The following is a 9,481-nucleotide window of genomic DNA, read 5'->3' on the forward strand; positions in this document are numbered from 1 at the left end:
ATGGACGCCACCACGCCAATCTCTGCAGAGGAGCTGGAGGAACTACGAGAGTCGTTCGCCAAGATTGGTGAGAGACATCGACTTCTGACCTGATGACAGACAAGAGACCAATCAGAGAGCAATGACCTTCAACACAGCCTCATCCACCCCAGTGAGGACATCACTCACTCACTCATTCACTCATTCATGCTGTCATTTACAGCCTTCAGTGGGTCGTCTGAAGACTATGTGAAAAATACAACAACATATATGTGATGAAGGGTGACACGGTGGACAGTGGTTAGTTGATCTTTCTATGTGTCATTTTCATGCTCTCCCCCCATGGCTTCACTCCGGGTACTCCGGCTTCCTCCTGCCCCCATGCTGAGGTTAACTGGTCCCTGAAAATCCCCCGTAGGTGTGAATGTGAGTGTGAACGGTTGTCTGACCTTCACCCGTTGACAGCTGGGGTCAGATCCAGAACAACCACGACCTGAAACTGGAGCAAGCAGGAGATGAATGAATGAATGAAGGGAAAAAATGATGCATCAGCACTCTGGTGACCGTTTGGTCAGCTTTTTTTTTTTTGTCAGTATTAATTTTTCCAATGTTATAAAATATATAACAAATCCTGTTTCCTGCCTGTGACCTTTGACCCTTTCCTCCTTCTTCAGACATCGATAGCAATGGATATATCAGCAAAGATGAGATCACTGAGCTCTTCAGGGCCGCCAACCTGGCCCTGCCCGGTTACAAGGTCCGAGAGATCATCCGGGAGCTGACGAAGACCAGTGACCAGCTGACCTTTGACGACTTCGCCCAGGTGAGTCGGACGAGTGAGACGGGGGCGCGAGCGCCATGTGTGACGCCGACATCGACCCTCAGATTGTCGGCGGCCTGAAGAGCACGGAGGTGGCGAAGACGTTCAGGAAAGCCATCAACAAGAAGGAGGGGATCTGCAACGTGGCGGGAACCTCGGAGCAGTCCGGCACCCAGCACTCGTACTCAGGTCAATAATAATAATAATAATAATAATAATAATAATAATAATAACGATGATAATAATAATAATAATAATAATAATAATAATAATAATAATAATAATAATAATAATAATAATAATAATAATAATAATAATAATAATAACAATAATAAGAATAATAAAAGTACATACTGATACTGAAGTATTATAATATTATTATTATTATATTAATAATAATCACTAATATCGCCTCACTCAGTCATCACCTACACTACTTTCATTCTCATGTAAATGTCCTTTGCGTATACTATCTTGTACATACTGTAATGCTTGCTTACTATTTATCTCTAACAAAGGCCGATCTAATGTAATTTGTTTGTTGCTGTTGAATAAACTGCCCGTGACGTATGAACATCCACTGTGGATGTTTCTGATGTTCTTGACGTGACTCCGTGTGCAGAGGAGGAGAAGGTGGCCTTCGTGAACTGGATCAATAAAGCCCTGGAGAAGGACCCAGACTGTAGACACGTCCTGCCGGCGGATCCCAACAGCAACGATCTGTTCACAGCGGTCGGAGATGGAATCGTTCTCTGGTGGGAGTTCTCTCTCCTTCTTCAGTGCTACAAGCCTCAAGTGTTTCTGAACACGTGTAACCCATCCAATGTTTGTTCTTTCCTGGTAGTAAGATGATCAACCTCTCTGTCCCGGACACCATCGATGAGAGAACCATCAACAAGAAGAAGCTCACACCGTTCACCATCCAGGTGAGACAGGAAGCGTTCAGCTCTTTGATGGAATTTGGGAACGTCAGCGGTCTCGCTACACTTCCTGCTTCGTGCGATCGGCCAAACAGGAAAACCTCAATCTGGCTCTGAACTCGGCGTCGGCCATCGGCTGCCACGTGGTCAACATCGGAGCCGAGGACCTGAAGGAGGGCAGGCAGCACCTGGTCCTGGGTCTGCTGTGGCAGGTCATCAAGATTGGACTGTTCGCCGACATCGAGCTCAGCAGGAACGAAGGTGTGTTCAGTGAAAGGAATGGTTCGATCGAATCTATCGGTCTAATGGTTAGAATAGTTCCTAATCTAATAATGTTGGTTCTGTTTGTGTGTGTGTGTGTGTGTGTGTGTGTGAAGCTCTGATCGCTCTGCTGCGTGATGGAGAGAGTCTGGAGGACTTGATGAAGCTTTCACCGGAGGAGCTGCTGCTTCGTTGGGCCAACTATCACCTGGAGCAGGCCGGCGCTCCAAAGGTCAACAACTTCAGCTCTGACATCAAGGTAACACACACACACACACACACACACACACACACACACACACACACACACACACACACACACACACACACACACACACACACACACACACACACACACCGATGTGTGACTCATCGGTCGTCCAGAAGTCCTGAAGGTCACTGGATCAATCCCCTGTGACCAGCAGGGTGCCACCACTGCTCCGATGTCTGGGTGTCGATCTTATGGAGAATAAACACGCCCCTGTCTAATTCCTGGAGGTATCTCATCTGCCAATCGGACCTCATCGGCCTGTTTTACACCAACAGACAAACAGACAGAGCTCTATCTCCAGATACTTCACCCAGGGGTTCTATTAATTTCACCCAAACTGATTGTATCGGACTGTGTTCCCATAGCACATGTAGGAAAACCCCTGCCTTTGGTCCACATTTCCAGCAGAGATAAATAATAATAACAATAAACCCATCCTACTTCCATCTAACCTCCCAGTGTTTGCTGTTATTCTCCATCCTTACCGGTCTGCCTCGGTTCTCTTTCTGTTCCAGGACTCCAGAGCTTACTACAATCTGCTGAATCAGGTGGCGCCCAAAGGAGACGAGGAGGGAATCCTGCCCATTGCCATCGACATGTCTGGAATCAGGGTGAGGATGATAATTCATTTCACTGTTTCTCAGTTTATCAATCAACCCGAAAGAATTAGTTCCACACGTTGACGTCGTCCCTCTCCGTCTCTGCGCAGGAGAAAGACGACCTGAAACGGGCGGAGTGCATGCTAGAGCAAGCCGACAAGCTGGGATGCAGGCAGTTTGTCATGGCGACAGATGTCGTCCGCGGCAACCCCAAACTCAACCTGGCTTTTGTCGCCAATCTGTTCAACAAGTATCCGGCTCTGAAGAAACCCGAGAACCAGGAGATCGACTGGAGCTCCATCGAAGGCGAGTGGAGTCACGTGACCTCCGTCAGAGGCACTTCCTGTCACCTCAGTTTGACAAGTTTCCTCTCGTCCTCCAGGTGAAACCAGGGAGGAGCGAACCTTCAGGAACTGGATGAACTCGTTGGGGGTCAGTCCACGTGTCAACCACCTCTATGCGTAAGAAAGTTTCGTAGTTACGCATTTCGTAGTCGTACAGCAGAAGGAGGAACGGTGAGCAGCTCTAACCTGTTAAACTGACACGTGTGTATGTGTTACAGAGACATCGACGATGCGTTAGTCATCTTCCAGTTGTACGAGAAGATAAAAGTACCAGTTGACTGGGACCGGGTCAACAAGCCCCCCTACCCGAAGCTGGGGAGCAATATGAAAAAGGTGCAACACGTTTTTATTTTGGTTTTGTGCCATAACAAGCTTCTATTGGTCATAGAATATGAACATAAGAACATAGAACATAAATGGCCGTTGAAAAACATTCTCGGAAGGTGAGAATGACCGTGACCTTTGCTCTCTTCCAGCTGGAGAACTGTAATTACGCGGTTGAGTTGGGCAGGAAGGAAGCAAAGTTCTCTCTGGTTGGCATCGCGGGTCAGGACCTGAACGAAGGGAATCGAACCCTGACACTTGCACTGCTGTGGCAGCTCATGAGGAGGTAACCCTGCACCGACATGCTCTCATCCCATGACGTCAGACAGACAGAGGACGGGAAAATCAGCATCAGCCTCCAAAACGACGTCTGCTCTCACTTCTGAGTGAAAACTCTGCACTGCTGCTTTAGCGCTGAGCTCGTCCTGCTTCCTCAGGTACACCCTGAACATCCTGGAGGAGCTGGGTGATGGGCAGAAGGTGACAGACGACACCATCGTGGCGTGGGTCAACGACATGCTCAGGGAAGCAGGAAAAGCCACCATCTCCAGCTTTAAGGTCTGAGAAGGCGTGTTCCTGCACGGTAGTGAGACAAATACTCACAACTTGTTAAGTATAAGCCATGAGCCGTGTGTGTGTAGGACGGGTCCATCAGCAGCAGTATGCCGGTTCTGGACCTGATTGACGCAATCCAGCCCGGCTCTATCAGATACGACCTCTTGAAGACAGAAGACCTGACAGAAGAGGAGAAGCTCAACAACGCAAAGTAAGATGATTTATTTCTGCTCTGACATCGAAGGCTCAAAAAACGCCCCCTGGTGTCAGACGTGTCGGCTCACAGCTGCAGGTGACTCAGCATGTTGTTACTGTCATGGTGTTGCTAGGTACGCCATCTCCATGGCCAGGAAGATCGGCGCCCGTGTGTATGCGCTGCCCGAGGACCTCGTGGAGGTCAAACCCAAGATGGTGATGACGGTGTTTGCCTGCCTGATGGCCCGCGGCTTGAAGAGAGTCTGAGCGCACGTCTCCGAATGAGTCTGAATGGGTCAAAGGTCAAACAGTTTGTGTAAATAAACTCACAGAAAGGTTGTTAGTGGTTTTGCTAATGAGTACTTAACAGCTATCGACATCCTCAGAGAAAGAAACACTCAGGATGAACAGGAAGCATTGAGACACACCTACGACCTGTTCAACAACAGAATGAGCTATAACTTTTGTTGTCATTTTCTGATCTTCTTCTTCTTCTCCAAACAACAAATGTTCAGTTAATGTGACTGAGGAGGTTCAGTCAGTGAATGCAAATAAACTGAATTTTAGTTAGTGTTTTCACAGATATTTGCTTTTGTTTGAATGCTGATGAAATCTCTGGCTGGATTAGCGCCTCATTTAGTTCATCTGTACAAACTTTTCTTGACAAAGCCTGACCGTCCTTCAAACCTCTTTGATTGCATTAAGACGGATCTGTGAAGTTTCCCAGTATCTGTTATGGGTAATGTGAAAAAACGGGTTGTTCACACATAACACAGGTAGTCCTTCCGTGTTGTATGGGTTAGGGTTAGTTAGTTAGGTCATTAAGTAACATTGATAATGTTAGCTAGCTAGCTAGATGTATTAGCTTTGCACATTACATGAAACCAATGTTAGCTAATTAGGTATTTTAGTTAGCTACCTATAACAGCTAGCTTTAACGTTAGCTAGCTAGCGCTAGTAGCTTTGCACATCACACAAAAACACGGGTAGTTTGTAAAACCCAGGTAATTTGCATATTACCCATTAAACCTGTAACATCTACGCTGCTGACTAGAGCTTCACACTTAACGGACAAGAAAAGACATGGTACACATCACTCCTGAAAGAGAAAATATTTAATGACAAAAGAAAACATGAGTTTCTGGTTGAAAACAAAACGAATCAGTGGAAATGAGGCGAAGGTCAAAGGTCAAACATTACATATTTACAATACGGATTTTGCTGCACACAAGCCAAGGTTGGAAGTGACTGTCACAGTTTCTGTGAGTTCATTATTTGGCAGGTTTCGCCTCAGTGGGGTTCTCGCCAGTGTCCAAGGTCTTGAGAAGACGGAAGAGGCCGGCGGCCTCACGGATGCGGCTGAACTCGATGCAGAAGGCCTGAACCTCGATGAATAGGTCTTGCACGTTGATGATTTTGTTTCGGATGAGCGACTGCAGAAAGACGCACACCAGCCGGACCAGACGATTCTGTCCAACACACAGTGATTACTGACAGAAACCGTGCACGTAAACATCGCATGACATTGTTAAAAAAAAAAACACCGGTTCCTACTTTTACAAAGAACTGACCGTACCTGCATGTATTTGTCTTTGATCTGCTCGCAGGTGGAGATGCAGTTGGAGATGTAGAGGTGGATGAATTCTGGCGGCAGATCGACAGCTGTGGTCAACCTGCAGCGAGAAACGACGACATCAGCAATAACCAGCGATCACGCTCTCAATCACGTGACAGCAAACAGATGAAAAAACTACAAATATTTCTGTGTATTTCGATGTCCAGAACCACCTGCCAATGGGGCTATTAGCGGATGCTAACGCTAACAGCATCCCAGCGTGCTGCCGTACCTGTTGACGACCTCCATGGAGTGCAGCGACATGTCCATGTTGACCAGCACCGAGAAATACTCTGTGATCTGGCTGCTCTGCATCAGCTTGAGCAGCATCTCAATGGCAACCAGCGGGTTGTTCTCCACCAGGTCAGGCAGCTTCGCCGGGGACAGGCCGATGTGATACACCAGCTTTGGGTCTTTTTCCAGCTCCGCCAGCAGCTGCAGAGGGAGACACGAGGGCAGTGAACCTCTTAGCTCGTGCTGCAGAAGGACGAACCCTACATGACAGCTCTGTGTGTTATTACATCTGTTTTTCCCTTTTCTCGTACCCAGATTTTTATTGGTTTTCACTGTATCCATATGATCCATGAAACAATAAAACAGAATTATTGTTTTATGGATCATATGGATATGGATTCTTACACAACAAGACTTGTTTATTCGACAAGGATTTATTTCGTGAGGAAGTATCGATCTATCTAGTTGTGAGTTATTATACTTCTGCATAGTTCTGCCATGTTTTGTTGTTTCCCCAGTTACTGGTGCTTTTCTTTGTTTCCTTCCAGCGAAAAAGATCTTGTTACCGCAGCAACAAGTTCATCATAAATTTCCACTCCTTGTTTTTTCTCTAAAATCATCCTTTTGGATCCCTTACACTTTTTCCGGACAAAAATACCCTTTTGGTCAATTCTATCCCGAGATCCGGGAAGGTCACGTGACACAAACAGGCCAATCACTATTGTTGCCGTCTGCAAAGGTGTAGCTGTGATGTCGTTACGTTTCTGGAAAGGTGCACGCTGTCGATTTAACACAGAGGCATAAACTGGGTTTTATGGTGACACTGAAGGAAGGGTCAGAGGTCATCGCTGTCATTTAGCGGAATATTCATCGAGAACTCCAACTAAAGGACACATTTCTCAAGTTAAATATCTGAAGTGTTTCAGAATCCGTGTCGTGTGGAGTATCACTGCAGCGGAGACAAACTGGAGAGGACAGGGGGCGCTCACCTGGGACTGCTGCTGGGCCGACAGAGGGCTCTTGAACGCCTTGGACATGATGCGTTTGATCTCCACGCCCGTGCTGTTCTTGACGCACATGGAGCGGTCCCACTGGATGCTGTGATCCGGCTCGGTCGGGTTCAGCCACGCCAGCTCGTCCTCGCACACGTGGAGGGGTGGTGGCGGCCGGATGAACTCGGGCCGGAAATGACCTGAGGAGCGACAGAGGCCGACATGTTGGGGGGACGGACGGATTTGGTTTTCCAAAGGTCAGGGCTGGTAACCATGGCAACACTGCCATTCTTGCTGTATCACCAAAAAGACCAGAACTTTGGAAGTTTAATGAGTTTCACACGAGTTTTCAGCACTTACTCTCCAGAGGGGGGCGGGGCCCAGTCACCAGGGACTCGATGATTTGATTGGCCACTGAGCTGTCGAATCCTGAGTTGGAGGAGTCCGGGTCCGGGTCATTCAGTATGCTCGGGAAGCTGGCTTTGCTCTGTGTGGGCAGCTCCGACTGACGCTCTGCACGCGCACAAACACACACACACACACACACACACACACACACACACACAGACGGATGTGTGATGAATAGGGCAGACACAGGCAGTGGTAAAATCACCCTTGAGACGCTTTACGGACGCAAGCGGCACACTTGTGAGAGTGAGACATAATAATCATGAAAACAGGATCGAACAGATGACATTTTGTTCTCAAATTCTCAGTGAACCGAGCTGAGTTTTCTGTGTTCTGACTCTGTGGTAAAATCCAGCTGGGGATGGCAGCCCACTGCCCTGTGTGTGTCATGGCATGTACAAACATGTGTACAGCACCCTACGTTACTCACTAAGTAACAAGCACATCTTATGGGATGGGTTCACTCCCGCACAAGTGTGTGAGAGAGGAGTACTGCTGAGGAGGGTGGTATGCAGACCTGCTAAGGCGAGCTGAAGGCCGCTGATGTCGATGGACTGGGGCATGTTGCCGACATCCATGCAGGACACCTGTCTGGGGGTTTTCTTGAAGAGATCTCTGGGTGGAGCCAACATGAGCTGAGACAGAAAGAACTTCTCTGGCTGGGTGATCGGGGGCAGGAACCCTGGACACACAGGTAATGTATAAGTCAGTCTTTGTAAGTTATTATTGTCATTATGCTAAATGTTATTAAAAACAAAGGAACATGAAAATGAAATAAAATATACACACATATTAAATAAAATAGTAATATTTACACAGTATTTTCTTTTTTTGATCGGCTTCATGACAACAGTTATCCACACTCACCCGACAGCAGCTTCTCCGGCTCCTCCCCGGCAGGTGCGGGGTTCAGCAGGTGGGCGAACACGGCGGCGAACGGGTTGGCGGCCAGCGGCTCGGTGCGGTACATCTCCCAGAGCAGGTAGAGGGCGGTGAGCCGCTGCGGGGAGCTGGGTAGCAGGTCGGGCTGCTGCAGCAGCATCACCAGCACCGAGCCCACCCGGAAGTGCTCCGCTTTGCCGAAGTAATGATGGAAGTGGGTGGAGAGGCTCTCAAAGGTGTTGGTGCAGGCCTCCTCCGAGATAATGCTCAGCAGGTTGGTCAGCTCCTTCGGGGCCAGAGTCATAGTCTCACCTGGGAGGGGAGGTGTTCGCCTCTGTGGAGCCTGACACTGCTACAAAACTTGTATATTTCCCGTTTTAAAAGGCTTTAAACCACCGATGCCATCAACCTCACCGAATTAATTCATGTTGGTGGACGAGTTGTGAGACGTGTGGCAGGAAGTCATGATACGATTAGCAACGAGTTAGCTTAGCCGCGCTAGCTGACAAAAAGCGGAGGAGTCATGTCAAAATAACAAAGTCTCGGTGTCAGAGAACACTTCGAACGCTTCTGTGGCCGCATACCAACCTTAAAAAAACGAAAACATTAATTCTTCAAGACATCCACGTGTCGGAAGCGTTTTATACCTATTATAACTGACACAGGCCCGGTGGACGAGCTGTTTAAATTTGAGTCGACCTGTTCCGGTGAGGTGCATCATGGGAAATGTAGTCTGTCATTTCACTCTTTACTACTGCCATCTTCTGGAGGTGTCTTGTACTTTCAAACTGTTTTGGTATTTCAAGTATTCAAGTATTTCAACACCGGTATGGCAGATCTTTGTTTTGTTTTGGACAGTGGATGATTCCACTACAACCTTGGTATAGTTTCGCATTTTACTATGTATGGAGTGAGATCACCCGTCAAACGTCAGAAGCGATCTCACTCCATATTAATCTACACAGACATGTTTGAACCGACAGATACAAATTTTAAGTTCTGCTTGGGACCGCCATAAGAATCGGGAAAAAAAAACGAACATTGCTTCTTTAGACAGATGAAGTCTTTTAATAACAATGTGA

At 47.5% G+C, this 9,481-nt stretch overlaps 2 protein-coding genes across 3 annotated transcripts; one reads left to right on the forward strand and one right to left on the reverse strand.

The window, feature by feature from the left end:
- LOC144739550 (plastin-2) lies at positions 1–4,535 on the forward strand. Of its 2 annotated transcripts, none has more exons than XM_078622489.1 (15): positions 1–67; positions 654–802; positions 865–988; positions 1,422–1,554; positions 1,644–1,725; positions 1,815–1,980; positions 2,097–2,239; positions 2,767–2,862; positions 2,961–3,156; positions 3,233–3,311; positions 3,413–3,527; positions 3,671–3,804; positions 3,956–4,076; positions 4,160–4,284; positions 4,403–4,535. In XM_078622489.1, exons 1-15 carry the CDS (start codon positions 1–3, stop codon positions 4,533–4,535), a joined length of 1,863 nt encoding a protein of 620 aa, XP_078478615.1. The 2 variants fall into 2 exon arrangements, with proteins under 2 accessions (XP_078478615.1, XP_078478616.1); XM_078622490.1 differs by having other exon boundaries at positions 654–736.
- A 1,004-nt stretch (positions 4,536–5,539) lies between these two features.
- On the reverse strand, positions 5,540–8,703 carry CNOT11 (CCR4-NOT transcription complex subunit 11). Its single transcript, XM_078622491.1, has 7 exons — positions 8,385–8,703; positions 8,035–8,199; positions 7,470–7,622; positions 7,107–7,309; positions 6,116–6,318; positions 5,845–5,941; positions 5,540–5,737 (listed from the first exon to the last, which is right to left on the reverse strand). The coding sequence occupies exons 1-7, from the start codon at positions 8,701–8,703 to the stop codon at positions 5,540–5,542; spliced, it is 1,338 nt and encodes a 445-aa protein (XP_078478617.1).
- Between the last annotated feature and the right edge of the window lie 778 nt (positions 8,704–9,481).

This window comes from Lampetra planeri, unplaced genomic scaffold, assembly GCF_965212315.1.
Source record: "Lampetra planeri unplaced genomic scaffold, kcLamPlan1.2.h2 scaffold_1561, whole genome shotgun sequence".
Lineage (NCBI taxonomy): Eukaryota > Metazoa > Chordata > Hyperoartia > Petromyzontiformes > Petromyzontidae > Lampetra > Lampetra planeri.